This window comes from Pseudorasbora parva, chromosome 19 (assembly GCF_024679245.1).
Source record: "Pseudorasbora parva isolate DD20220531a chromosome 19, ASM2467924v1, whole genome shotgun sequence".
Lineage (NCBI taxonomy): Eukaryota > Metazoa > Chordata > Actinopteri > Cypriniformes > Gobionidae > Pseudorasbora > Pseudorasbora parva.
In genome coordinates, this window is record NC_090190.1 from 30856917 (window position 1) to 30872653 (window position 15737).

At 36.3% G+C, this 15737-nt stretch overlaps 1 protein-coding gene across 1 annotated transcript in view; it reads right to left on the minus strand.

The window, feature by feature from the left end:
* nudcd1 (NudC domain containing 1) overlaps window positions 1-15737 on the minus strand; it is a 53922-nt gene continuing 38185 nt past the window's right edge. Inside the window, exons 6-10 of the mRNA XM_067425329.1 lie at window positions 15323-15530; window positions 13499-13643; window positions 11635-11760; window positions 2529-2688; window positions 1-584 (exon numbers count right to left, since the gene is read on the minus strand). Of these exons, the coding sequence (XP_067281430.1) occupies window positions 298-584; window positions 2529-2688; window positions 11635-11760; window positions 13499-13643; window positions 15323-15530 (926 nt within the window). The 3' untranslated portion in view covers window positions 1-297. The remainder of the gene's footprint in view (window positions 585-2528; window positions 2689-11634; window positions 11761-13498; window positions 13644-15322; window positions 15531-15737) is intronic.

Genomic DNA, 15737 nt, shown 5'->3' on the forward strand with positions numbered 1-15737 from the left:
ACACTACGAACGAAAACAGACAGGGTCTTACAGATGCTTATTTATTTTATGTATCCATCATTCTAATGGAATGGAATGTGACATTCATGCTCTAGATCGTGCTCTGGAGGAGCATATGGGCATGATATTTTACATATAAAGACAAGTACTAACACACACAAACACTCTGATACATTAGAGAAGTTCATACCAACTGACAATATGACAGCCATGTACACCAATGAAATGTATACAAATGATCAGCAACCAACCCAGGAGCAGAACTGTCAATTCATCCGGCAGAAATACCGGAGAGTTTTAATTGTTCACTTTCAGCACAAACAAGTTGTTGGCAGTCAACACAAACAGTCTCTCATTAGTGGCCCTGAATCCAAGTACAGGGTCATTAGTGTCCACGTTGGCTACCTGTTGTTTGGCGACCTGCCCGACCTGTCGACCCTGTTTCCGGTTGAAGAGCACCGTGTCGACCGGCAAAGGCTGACGGTAAATGAAGACACGTCTGAGGCACTCACAGAGAGCTGCGTAGGAGAAGTTGGGGGCACAGGTCGCAAACTTTTTATCACGTTTTGAAGCCTGAACATACCCTAAATGTGGGATAAGATGAAAGAATTAATATTTATAAGAATTTTGCAAAAGATCATCTCAATGTCTAATTAGACATTAAAAACATCTCTTTACAGGTGTTGGAGTATAGAGAAGACTTCAGATGCTCCAACTCCTGTGAGGACTTCGGATGATGCGGCTCTAAATCAACATGCACCAATGCTAAATTCTGTTATATATCCTAATCATTTACTCTCATTATGTCAACATGTACTCTCATTATGTAGCTCATAGAATCTGACTTAATACGCTTTTTAAATGAATACTTTATTAGCTTACATTACTGAAATGCTTAAAGGTGGGGTAAGTGCTATTTCAAAACCGTTTTACAAAACGGACTCGGGCCGGGTGCAATAACAAACTTGTAGCCAATCACCAGGTAAAGGGCTATTGACGAGAAGAGAGCGCTCCATGCATGCATTGAGTGATGTCATTATTCAAAACACAAGACACACATAATAATGGACATTAGTCGACAACTAATATATGCTGGCTTTAGCTTGAATATGCTCATGTGTCATTTTCGCTTGTTTGCGATCGTATTGTCACTCACTTCAGTGATGATAAAGACCGTTCATTTCCACACCCTATTGAGCGTCTAAATCTCCTCACTGTCTGTTTCAAGTAAGATACTATAATCCTAAATTATGTTTATTTCCTCTTTTCATGATCTATATAACCCTTATCCGGTCATACTTGTAATATGTCGTTAGCTGGACTGTCGGCTCGTGTTCTATCGAGTTGTTCATGAGAAAGGTTTGTGTTTTTGTGATGGATATTCACTTTTTCATAGAATATTCGACCTGGATAATGCTGGATTAGTAACATAGAGACTCTGTCATAACCGTTGCCTGGGATACGTATGTTTGGGGCCGAGCTATCAAAATAGGGGCGAGACCCTTTTTGGGGGTAGGGGCGCGTTTGTTTTGGTGATTTGAAATAACAACGGTTAACAGAAAGCACTTACCCCACCTTTAATTTGGACAGTCACCTCTGATAACATCCTCAATAAACCCATCTCCGGCATGACGAATCCAATCTTATGAATAATCTTACAAAAATCTATTTACCTAATATTAAGACCTGCAATGCCAGAATCATAATCATACACTGTTTGTTCGTCGGCCAGAAGAGTACTGGCACCCCGACTGAGCCTGTTTTCTCCCAAGGTTTTTTCTCCATTCTGGGCCTGAAGGAGTTTTGGTTCCTTGCCACTGTTGCTTTTGGCTTGCTCAGTTAGGGACACCTAAATTTCAACTAGATTACCAATCTGCCCGCATTGACACTATATGTCAATTGAAATTAGCTGGATAACATCACCCTTTTTACCAGAGCGGCTACAGCCAAATAAAATTCTGTTGCATTATCTTCCTGTTAACACTGTGAAGCTGCTTTGAAACAATTAGACTTGTAAAAAGCACTATATAAATAAAGGTGATTTGATTTGATAACAGATCACTCTAAATTGTAGATATGCATTTTCTGTAAAGGCCGTCACATACTCCACAAGAACAGAGAAAATAAGTTCTCGGAGCCCTGGTTTGGGAGTCCTCGCAGCTTGTTCTCGACGCAGCATGTGAGCAGCAAGAAATGTGACTTTTTTTTTTGTGGGTGTTCGAGAACTAATATGTGATTGGTCAGAAATTTGAATGCAGAGAAATGGAGATGTTCGGCACCTGCTTTTCTCGTGAAGCATGGCATGTACTGGACAGAATGAACTTTGTTCTTGTTCTTGCCACCTCGAGAAAACAAACTAATTTCTTTGTTCTTGTGGAGCATTGTACCAAACTTAAAGCTGCTTTAACCATTTTACAAATAAATGTGAAAAGAAAATTGCTTGCCTCAGCTTATAAAAAACAAAATCAGAAGGAAGCTTTAAAGTTTTAAAGTGATGTTTCACGTTATTCACAAACAACTTGTCTTACCGAGTGCATTAAAAGTAGAAATGTGCTCCCATATATTGTCGTCCTGGTTGGCACGGGGCTGCCAGAGCAGTGCATCGACATCGTGCCGTAAGCAGAAAGCAGGCATCTCAGACGGGTCAATATGCACAGAGAAGAGGAACTGGTGGCTTCCAAGGCTCACCTAAAGGTCAAGAAAAGACATGTAAATAATCAAAAATGATCGGTGTATCTAATAAAAAAAACAAAAACAAAAAAACAAAAAAAAAACACTACAATTTAAAAGTTTGGGGTTGGTAAGATGTTTAAAATTAGTCTCTTGTGCTCACAAAAGCAGCATTTATTTGATCAAAAATTGTGAAATATTACAAATGAAAAGAACCATTTTCTTTTTTAATATATTTTCAAATGTAATTTATTCCTTTGATGGCAAAGCTGAATTTTCAGCAGTCATTACTCCAGTCTTAACAAGATGCTTCAGAAATCATTCTAATATGCTGATTTGGTGCTAAAGAAACATTTCTTATCATCAACTTGAAACCATGTTTTTTTTTGTCTATTAAAAAAGAACAACTTTTTGTCTTCCTTTAAAGGGGTGGTTGCATGCGATTTCACTTTTTTTTTAACTTTACTTAGTGTGTAATGTTGCTGCTTGTGCATAAACAGTATCTGCAAAGTTCCAGCGCTGAAAGTTCAATGCAAACGGAGATATTGTCTTTTAAAGTTATGGCAGTTTATTGCCTACAAAAACGGCCAGTTTGGACTACAACAAGCTTCTTCCCGGGTTAGTGACATCATAAACCCTTGCTAGTCACTGCTGATGTGACTTCTGCCCGTAATGGTAAGGGCCGTGGCGTTTCCAGACAACCGGTGCTTGGCACTTCAGCCAATAAAAATACATCAAACTACATTTGACCATCTAACCAATCTAAGACCATTGCGTTTTTCGAACGGATGGGATTCATAGAAGCAGGAAGCAGACGAGCCACTCAAAGGACAGTGGAGGCAGCGGTATGGAATAAAGGTCAAATATAAGAAATATACAGCATTTTAAAAAAAAGAATATTAAGACATGTTATACTGCGCCCCATAAACACAACAAAGCCTTAAAAAAAACACTTTAAAAATCCTATTGACCACAAACTAAAATGTCTAAAGAACATGTAAAATGACAAGCTTTATCTATACCTTGTTAAAAAAAAAAAAAAAAAAAAAAACATAGCAAAATATAACTATTTTCTGTGCTGTTGCCTCTTTAAAATATCTTCTCAGTAGAGATAAAGGCCGGCAAGCAGAATGGATATTGAATTCTTTTGACTCAAATGTTCATTGTGCTGTCTGTCTATTATGCCGTCACTAGCAGAAAATGAAATGAGAAAGAAAAAAAAACTTCATACATATTCTCATAAAAAGATCCCATCTGAAACGACAGCAGGATTGAACCATCGAGAGAAAACAACAGCAATGCAAGATGGTGGCAGCTGTAAGTCAACCATTATAGTCACAGACATGATGTAAAATCTCTCTCTGGTTTTCATGTTGTACTGAGAATGATAAACGTTATGACTTCAATTGTCAAGTGATGTTTTTGTACCTCTGCTTTTACACTTGTCCAAAAAAATCCATTTGGTGAATGCTGGCTCTCCTTAAAAATGCCATTTGCGAAACCTCATCTTGCTCTGCTCACTGGTCTAACGGCACATTAAATTCAAAGCAATGTGACGGTCGCTATTCACAAGTGCTGACAGCTTCACATGCTCAAATGCCTCTTAAAACGGCCAACACTATCGTCCAGCTGCTAAATTACCTCTAGAAAACGGTCTCTACAGATTTAGTATGGAATTAGATTAATTGTTGATATTTATCAATGTAGAAAGGGAATGGGTGATGCTACACTACAGGATTATTTGGTTTTGGCAACCGGAGATTAAAGCTGAAATGACAAATGTATTTCAAGATGAGCAGTGAAAGCTCTATCTAAACCAAAATAAGCTGCCTTGACAGAACTGCATTCACAGAAAACTGCCTTCTAAGACAGCATCCTACCTGAAACATCATACTGTGTATGAGTGACTGATTTGAAGCCCTCTAAATAAGCAGCAATTCTGTGCTATGTGCCACACTAAGTAGCACAACAACTTCAAAGTTTTGGAAGATTCGATATTACTTTGGATAATTATGTAGCAATTTCAGCTTAAAGGAATAGTTCACCCAAATATGAAAATCATACCAAAACGTACCCACCCTCAAGCCATCCGAGGTGTATATGACTTTATTCTTTCAGACGAACACAATCAGAGTTATATTAATTAATAACCATAGGCTTTTGTAAGAAAAATGTCCATATTTAAATCTTTATAAACTATAAATCACTGGCTTCTGGCAACGGCCTTACCCCCATTCACAAGAACAGACTTCTGACCCAACATATGGACGCTTCAGAAGGCATGCATTAATCCACTAGAGATATTTATATAACTTTTATGATGGAAGGATGAATGGATGTTCACCTCGTCATTTACTCACTCTCAACTTGCTCCAAACCTGTATGACTACTGCTGAACACAAAAGAAGATATTTGGAAGAATGTTTGTAACAAAGCAACCATTAGAGCAACTATTCACTACCATAGTATTTTTTCCTTACTATGGTAGTCAATGGTCGCTCTATCTTTGTTATAAAAATTCTTCCACATATCTTCTTTGTTCAGCAGAAGAAAGAAGCTCATACAAGCTTGGAAGAACATAAGGCAAATTAAATTATGACAAATTTCATTTTTTGGGGGAAGTATCCCTTGAAGAAAGATATATTTATCCATCTTCATTGAGCAAGTGCAAAACATTCTAAAACTGCTTTATTCAGGATACACACAATGCAGCAAGAACTTGACCAAGATTAAGTCTCCTAATATCATAACGTTGCTGCCAACCTTTTGTAACAGCTTTTGCAAAGAGCCGTCTCCACTTATGTGATAAAAAGTAACACACAAAGCCAAACACTAGACACTGTAAATATGAGGGTATTATGAAATGTTTCCCTGCATTGTTTATGAGAGCAAATGTACCTGACCCCCTGATGTACACATTTATGCCATCAACAGAAGCCCTCAAAGAGAATAGGAGGGCCGATAATGAAACGCATCTTAAAATAAAGGCCCTTAAAAACCTCTTTTTCATTATGTTCAGAGTCATACTTACTACTGTTTGGTCTCTCAGTGAGAGGTCGAAATGTTTATGGCTCTCCACAAATGGGCACCTGGCTGTGCCAGAACTGCTTCACAAGAACATCACAGAGTCTCATGTTTAATTCATGAACGCAGAGGCTGTGAAGAGCTCAACAATAAAGATGTTTTTCTCTGCTGGTCTGTAGTTCAGATTTTTACTTGGCTTGCCAATATTTACACTGCTTCAGAAGGCATGCATTAACCCACTGGAGATATTTATATTACTTTATGATGGAGGGATGAATGGACGCGCTTCAAAAAATAAAAAATAAAATAAAAAATAAAATTTAAAAAAATCGGGCACTATAGTCAATGCCATTACAAATCTGGGAAGAGCCAGAAATCAGGATATTAATTAATATAACTCCGATTGTGTTCAACTGAAAGAAAGTCATATACTAGGATGGCTTGAGGGCAAGTAAATTATGGGATAATTCTCATTTTTTGGCAATTTTCATTCTTTATAATTTATAAATAAAAATATTTAAATAATACCAAAAATATGAATTTAAAAGCATTACGTGATATGTGCTAAGCATTTCATTTCCCAAAAATGAAAATTCTGTCAATAATTACTTACCCTAATGTCGTTTGACACCCATAAGACACCTGTTCATCTTCAGAACACAAATGAAGATATTTTTGTTGAAATCCGATGGCTCAGAAAGACCTCCATTAACACCAATGTCATTTCCTCTCTAAAGACCCATAAAGGCACTAAAGACATCATTACAAAGCCCATCTCACTACAGTGGCTCTACAATAATTGTATGAAGCAATGAGAAGTAGTTTTTGTGCGAAAAAAAAAAAAAAACTAAATAAATTATATAGTGATGGGCCGATTTCAAAACAAAGATTAGAACGGTTATTAATCAGTGTATCGACTTAGGATTCGGATTGTGTGTGTCAAACTGCTGAAATCACGTGACATTGGCGATCCGAATCCTGAATCGATGCGCTGATTAATAACCTTTCAAAACTTTGTTTTGAAATCGTTCCATCACTATAGTCGTTATTTCGGGGTTTCGGCACACAAAAACTATTCTCGTCGCTTCATGAAATTATTGTAGAGCCACTGTATTGAGATGGACTTTTATCGACGTCTTTAGTGCCTTTTATGGATCTTGAGAGAGGAAATGACATTGGTGCCAATGGAGGCCTTTCTGAGCCATTGGATTTCAACACAAATATCTTCATTTGTGTTCCGAAAATCAACGGAGGTCTGACGGGTGTCGAACGACATGAGGGTAAGTAATTAATGACAGAATTTTCATTTTTGGGTGAACTAACCCTTTAACCTGTTCTTTAATTAACGTAGCCTTATGTTTGAATAAATCAGTCATGTTTTTATGACAGCCTCCATTTCTATTTACAAACCCCCAAATGAGTAGAAACATAATTATGTAATTAAAACATAATTATTATAAAGACTTCTTTATGTGTACTTTAAAGGCAAGTAGCCTACAAGTCAGTTAATTGTAACCTTTAATATTATAGTGATGTACCAACTGGGGTTCCCTGCATAGTTTACAACATTAGTAAAGGCTTGTGAATAGGAATCAAATCCTGAAATGTGTTAATTCACAAAACTAGAGTCCAAAACTATTTGGGGAAAAAAACACACTATTTTTTAAAAACAAAAGCTTCGTTTTTGTTCCACAAAAGAAAGTCATGCAGGTTAAAATATAAACAAAAAAAAATTCAAGTGACAGCTGAAAGGTTAACCATTTCATTTAGAAAAGATCTCATCTCAAAAAATATTAAAATAACCACCCATCACTGCATCTCTAGCATTAGTATGTCTGTTTAACAGAAAGAAAAGCTTATCTCAAATGGTGGTGAGGAGCTCTTGAGATGCACATCATTCACATATACAGTAAATGTCAAACCCTCTTCTTCCCTTGTTGCTGTCACGGCTCTAGTTGAAAGATGAGTGCGTGTCTCTAAAGAGAGGTGCCACTCTTCAAGAACACAAAAAGAAATACAAGTTCTTACAGGTATGGTCTGGCACCCACTGAGGGACACAAACATGCAATCTCTGAAGAGGTCGACATGGGAATGGCTCTCCTCAGTACCTGGAGAGACGCAGCTTTATATTGCAATCTGTGAGCGAGTGCACTCAGAAAAGGTCAGTGTGTTTCGCTGCATCAATGCAAGTGATTTAGATGTGAGAGCAAGAGAGGAAAGGGGGGGGGGGGGGGGGTCTACAGGGATTTTTATTCTGTGGCAAAAGAAAATACAAACATTTGAAAGCCTTTACGAAATGTACTGCATGAACACAAATGTAAAATGTAGGAGTAATGTGTAAAAATAAAATGAGAAGACCTGTACTGAGTTAAAAGAAAAAGGCAGGAAATGATAATTATAATGGATAATAATTAATAATAACTAAATGCGTACTGATTATTATTTTTAATAATGATGATAATTATAGTTGAATCAAATTATTTAGATAAGTGTCTGCAAAAGGGTAAGATTTTTTAAGGGTAAGACTTCTGCTCATCAAGGCTATATTTATAAAAACAAAAAATAAAATAAAAAGCTGTAATACTGTGCAATATTAATAAAATGTAAAATAGCTAAACGTTTCTATTTGAATATATTTTAAAATGTAATTTTTTTTGTGTTATGTCAAAACTGAATTTTGCGCATCATTACTCCAGTCGTAAGTGTCGCATGATCCTTCAGAAATCATTCTGATATGATGATTTGATGATCAAGAAACATCTTTTTCTGTTCATCTGAAATAGAAAGCTTTTGTAACTAAGATTCAAAAGTTTTGGGTCTGTAAGAATTATTATAATCTCGGAGAGAACTCCAAATAAATTAATACATTTAATCAGCAAGGATGCATTAAATGAATCAAGTGACAGGTTAGACATTTATAATGTTGCAAAAGCTTCATATTTCAGATAAATGCTGTTCTTTCTATTCATTAACCCCTTAAGTGTCACCCCCCTTTTTGAAAATATACATGAAAATTCACTATCCAAACTTAAATGGTTGCAATTCAAGAATGCTTTGGAATATAGACATAATAAGTATAGACATAAGTTTGGTCTCATTTTAAAGAAGACAGTCAGCAGAGTATTGCTCAAGTGAAATCACTTAAAAAAATTTAAGTATAAAAAAGTTATGGAAGTTTAAATGTACTGTAAATCAAATACTGTACTAGATATTTAATATTTAATATAAAATATATATGTTACAAAATAATGTGTACTCTAAAATTACTATCAAATCAAAGCCATATGTCTAATCAATTTGTGTTCCAAATTTGAAGTTGATATCACAAAAATTGAAGTTCCCATGAGATTTTGTTTAGGCGTTGTACCACAAATAGCCACCGGGTGTCATTGAAATTCCATTTATTTTTTTTAATGCAATTTCCTGTGTCAAATGTATATATTTTTGTGTAAATATCACAAAACAGTTTGCAGATATAGAACCGTGAGACTAAGACCTTTCCGACGATATGCATTTTGTCAAGATTAGAAAAGGTTTTTATTTTAAATTAAATAAATATGTTAAATAAATATGAAACATGACAACGCCACTTGGGGAGGAGCCCTGCTGGAATAATTTAGAGCAGTGTTTCCATGGTAACGCAAGGTCTGATTTCAAATCGGTTAGCACAGGATGAATCTTGAGTTCGTAAGCTTTCGAATGATATATAGTTTGTCAACATTAGATCAGGATAAATATAGGATATATTGTTTTAAACATGCAGTGGCAAATGGGCCCACTGGTGGGCCAGTGACACTTAAGGGGTTAAATAATCCTGATTTTTTTTTTGTACACAACTGTTTTCAACTTTGATAATAATGTAATAATGATGTTTCTTGAGCAGCAAGTCATCATATTGTGCATCAATGAGCCTTGGCCGCCCGTGAGCCTGTCTCCGGTTCACCACTGTTGCTTCCTTTGACCACTTTTGATAGACACTGACCACTGCAGAGCGGGAACACCCCACAAGAGCTGCAGTTTTGGAGATGCTCTGAACCAGTCGTCTAGCCATCGCAATTTGGCCTTTGTCAATCTCGGACAAATCCTTATGTTTGCCAATTTTTCCTGCTTCGAACACATAAACTTTGATTACAAAATGTTCACTTGCTGCCTAATATATCCCACCTATAAAACCTTACGCTTGTATTAAAGATTAAAGAACTCTATGTTTTAAAAGCGATCATTTAATAACCAGGTGTAATTAGGCTTTTATTTCGTCTTATATGAATATGTACAGTATACTCAATCCCTATACGGAATGACTAAAGTGACTCACAGCTTGATTCTCACAGCTGCACCTATAATAAAAGCCATTTTTGAAGTGTTTAGAGGGCAAAATTATTTATTGTGATTAAATGCGATTTCTGGCATGAAAGAGCTATTGAAATTTAAAAGTAAGCCATCATAATATTAGTGACTTTGCTTTCAGCAACTTCACTTTTAGGTGACTGATCCCTTGATTACATGTCAAAGCACACATTTAGCGCGATATTGTGCCGAACCATAAAGTGCAGGAGTTTTTTCTTGCAGCACAAGACGTCAGGAGAGAAAAATCAATATTGCGCTTTTGTCCTCACACTCTCTTAAATCACAGCTTATTTCATTTCAACACGCTAGCACAGATCGTTCCTTTTATACAAAATAACAGCTGCATTAGGTCAGTAGCAATTTAAACACTGATCTGAAAGCAATGATATCTTTAAGAACACACCAAATTATTATTTTTAAACTACTGCAGCAATTTTCTAAAGCAGAGCTGACGGGTCCTGTAGGTGATATAATAGGTGGTCACTCAGAGCACCAACATGCTGAGGGTCCATAATAAATTGATCTTCCAATACGAAGATGCTTAATGCTCAATTTAACAGGGTTTCTGTATGTTTTATGAAGGTAAACTTAAGATCATTTCAAGACTAAGTAAAGAAAACTTAAGGAAAATAAAATTAAAGAGAAAATACATCACATAAGGCTACATTAACACTAGAGTCTGGTATGGTTACACCTGCTGTCCACATTTCTCAGGAGTCCAACACTATGTCCAACAGCCTTTAGTGCGTGATCACTTCCAGGTCAATGTACACGATATGGCGTAGAGATATGAGCGAGAAATCAACTACGCCATATCGTGTACGTTGTACATTGACCTCACTTACCGAAAGTTGAAGGCTGTTGGACATAGTGGTGTATTAGAGGTAAAAAAAATATATATATATATATAAATATTGTTCGCTTTCTTGCACAAACCGATCGTTTCGTGTCTTAAGACATCAATGTGTCGTCATGAGCCGCAGGGTTTAATATGGATTTGTATGTGCATTTTTTTTAAACTGTCATGTGTTACCATTCACATGCATTATACAACTGACAGACTGCAAAAAAAAAAAAAAAAAAAAAAAAATAATAATAATAATAATAATTTTCAAGACTTTGTACTTAATAGCTTATTGGGAAAAGATCTTAAATCCCATAAAGCACTGCAGACAAATAACAAAAACTTTATGGCTATAATAAATTTTACGTTTATTTGGATATGAGAGTGTAGTGATCGACTCAATTACGTCATTCGCATTGCTTTATGGGAGTGGGCATTTTCTGCAAGCTTTCTTGGCGCGATTTGCTTGTCGCGACTCTCTGATTAGTACAGCATCATGGGTAATGTAGTTTTTCACCAGAAATTCATCTGTTACACGATTATTTTAAAAATAAGTTGAAATAATCTGAACAGATAGATTCAACTAAAGCGTATACTATCGACTGACAACCTTCTGAAATCCCAGTAGGTCTATATTCTAAAGTGTTTGAGTTATTGTTAATAATAATCATTAAAAAAAAAACAAAGCAAATGGAGTTTCTACGCCTGGAACCCGAGTGTTTCACTCAATTATATTTCTATGGCCTTACCACATGGGTGGGCTTCAGAGTGGCACCATCAAAGCGCATCAGTGTAGAGCTGTCCTCTGGAAACATGTCACAGTCCTCCAGTTCCTGGGCATTGCAAGGGGGCTTGTCCTTCTCTGGGTTTGAATTCTGTCAAATCAAATAAGATACAAATATTAACATTTTGGAAACTTGCTCAATGTCTTCATGATGTATTTGTGCTACTTTTGAAATATATTTTATTCAAACATTTTATTGGCATTAAATCCTAAAGGGGTCATGACACAAGAAGTTAAACTTGCCTTGATCTTTTGACATATAAGAGGTATTTGTACCATTAAAATATCCTGCAAGTTTCATAGCTTAAAACATCCTCCTCATTACAAACCAAGCATTTATTTAATCAAGCTCCCGAAACAGCCTGTTTTGATCAAGGGTCAAAATCAAATAGAATCCATTATAAATTACTGACACTGTCCACACTGGATGCGCTGCAGTATAGAGATGTGTGTTCAGTTTCTGACATACTCTACGCATTTGAGTCAGTCAACAACAGGACAAAAGTAAGAATAAAAGAAAGGTTTAAAGTGCCCCTATTATGTTTTTTTTCTTCTTGAATATTCCCTTTCATGCAGTGTGTAATATATATGCAGTATGGCATCATGGAACTTAAGGGTAAAGATATATTATCGTAAATAAAAACAGCTTTAAAGTGTTACAGCTTTAAAACTTGTCATTCTGAGTTGACATTTAACTGGAACAGGGGATTGCTGCTTTGAAATCAAGTCCTTTCGGGCTTATTCTTCTAAACTGTCAGTAGTTGTCAGGAAAACACTTTTACGCCTCAAATGGTGCCTTTTTTTCACCTGTCAAAAACCGCTCTGTGTGTAAAGGAACTGCCTGAGAACCACTTTCGCCACCGTCATGGAAAACATACAAGATGACAGTATAATCGAGTAAAATGTTGATGACATTCATTATCATGTAAACATAATGGGCGATATATTTAATAACAAAAGATTTTTGAGGTCATGTACATATACTGTGCGATATAGCGATATATTGATCATTGAAAATAACCTCTTAAGTGAACCTCAAGGAACATGTTCAAATAATAAAAATTAAAAAATCCTCATGACCCCTTTAAACTATGAAAATCCATCATAAAATGATGAATTTTTATAGCCTAGAAATCTAGACGCACCCTAGCGGCAGCAAATTTAATCTGGCCGCAAGTGTCGTCTAGGAACTCTCAATACCCTTCTGAGCTGTATTCCTCACAATCTGGACGGGCCAATCATGTCGTGTATAGAGTCGGCGGGCGGGGCCATAATGACGACGAGTTGCGTTTGCGTGCTTCTAGTAAACACAGAAACTGGTGAAGGACGGCGGTCTTTCGAATCAGCTTTGACCGTGACTCTGGAAGACTTGGAGTTAAGCTTTTCTCTGAGAAAAGAACGGCACTGAAGTCATTCTTAAGAAGGGAAGATGTGTTCGGAGTTTAGCCGACCGGATACGGTGAATGTTTAATCTATCAACAAGCTCCGCTTCACCTTCGTTGCTCTGGTTGGTGTAGCGCTATCCTATCGCGTGCAGAGGGAGTTTAAAAGACAACCGTTTATCCCGCCCCTCGGATTGAGCCCTGTCTATGGTGAGTTTCCAGACCAAACATCTTGATGTGTGTCTGGCTTGTCAGCCTAGAATTTTTACACATTTAAAGATAAATCTAAACAGGAAGTGAAATAAACAATTGTATTATTTATTGTGTGAAAATTATGTATACATTTTCAAAAAAATGAACCACATAGTCCTACTGCTGTGGTGTGATTCCCACCGAACAGAGCAATTTTGCCCCAATATGTTTCAAAAGTTATTGAAAGGAACTGACCAGGTCCTCAGCAGTGAGATACGAGAGTTTCTGTTGGAGCTGCGATTTCTGTTCGTCATTCATTAGATACTCTCCTCTCCGGTCCCCCAGAACCACCTCGGACCAGAGTGGGCCTTCACTTCGCTTCTGTAGACTGACCTCCAGACTACACACACAAAGACTCCAAATAATTCCAGATAAACATGATTGAACATCTTTTCAAAGTGCATAATAACAGAGCAAAATGATTCATTTGAACTATTACACAGATGACTGAATAAACCCATTTTGGTGTTGGTAGTTCTGTCATTAATAAAGGACTTAATCAAAATTGATTCAGTTTTTCCCTTTGTGTACAAGTACTATTAAACTGGAATATTTCCAATCTATTCGATTGCATCTGATAAAAACAATTCCTTTCATATATTCCATTATATTGTATATGCCTCATAAACAAAGGTTGCTTTGGGTTTCCCCATACAAATGCAAATGATTGATACATTGACTGTAAAAACAACAGAAAGGGAAAACATAAATGCAAGTATAAACACTCGAAACAAAACCCAGACGGAGTCCGACTCACACACTCAAGAGCACAAGAGGGCCCATCAGGGGCCTCTTATTAAAATCAAGGTTTTGGAAACACAGACGAGAGGACCGAGAACAATGCAGAGGGAGGGGGTTGTTTGTGTCTCCGGAGGAGGTGGTGAGTGAACGAGACGTGAGATGATGCTTATTAGAAAGAGGAAAGGACAGCGGATGAAGGGACGGATGTGGAAATTCAAATTAAATGAACAACTAACACTCTAATCATGTTTTTTGAGAAATGACTAGTTCGTAAAACCTTTCAAATCCTGATACATGTGATGAATGTGAACGGAGGCACAGTGACAACTCACACCTCTCATAAACATACAACAATGTGGGCGGTTGTTCTCCATATGCGTTGCTTTAGCTAAGCATTTGCCAAAATCCTCTTGTGCAGATCCATAATATATTTAGACTTTGTCGAAACATAATGTGCAACTTCATAAGCTTTACTAACGTTTTTTAAGTTGGCCACATGAGAAAACTGTTGAGTGCAACTTTCAACAAAATTTTCTTCATCATTATTCATGCCGAACACTTTTTTTCCCCAGTGCAACAAAGGAAAATGTTTAGCAGTATGTCCAGGCTGCTCTTTTCCATATAGTGAAACTATATAAAAAAAATTGTTTAATTTAAATTAAATTAAAAATGTAAAAATTAATTAGTTTAACCATAATTAAATTAAATTTGTTCATCATATAAAGTAATCGTGTCTCTTTAGAAGATTTGGACTAAACCACTCAATTCATATGAATACGTTTCACAATCTCTTTATGAACTTTTTAAAGCTACAAAATGGTGGTTGCATGGACTGTCAATGGAGGCACAGAAATCTCTCAGATTTCATTAAAATATCTTCATTTGAGTTTTGAAGATGAATCATGGAACGACGTGGGTGATTGAATAATGACAGAATTTTTTGGTGAACTATTCAAGTTACTTTATAATACACTTTGTATTATCACAACAACAAAAAAATCTTCACAAAAGTTTAATTGCAAAGCATTACTGATTTTTTTTTATTACAGATACTTCCAAAACAATCACTTTTTGCAATTTCAACAAAAGCCTAGCTGGCTTTATAACATTATTTTGGAAATGAGATTTGAGATCTACAATAGATTATTTTGTTATTTTGTTAAGTTATTCCTGTCTGATCCTCACACAAAAACTTTTGTATGGCTTTAGAAGTCATACAAAATACACAGTCATAAAGACTACTCTTTGGACTTTAAAATATTATAAACACCCTTTTACCTCTTATCATCTTTAATGATCCAAGTGCTGGCCTCAGGATCTACAGGAGCAAACAGCTGCCCATTCAGCAGTGGTGCATAATCTCCTACTCCAACACGTAGACAATCAACAGTGAGCTTGAAGCGGATGTCATCTTTGGTGGTGCCTTTAGGTAAACGCACACAAACAGTCACATCCTCTTCCGTTTGCTGCCAGAAGTAGATGGGATCTGTGATAGGAACAATGGAAGAAGTGATACCTGATTCAAAGCAGATTTTTACAGATGAATGCATAATTCAATTGTTGAGATATCTGGTAGACTTTCACGTGATTTTTAAAACAGGTAAGAAACGCTCCTGGCAAAGATTTGAGTACATCTTAAACAACTCTATAAGTAATAAAACAACAGCTGTTAAAATAATGAGGCCAAGCTGTA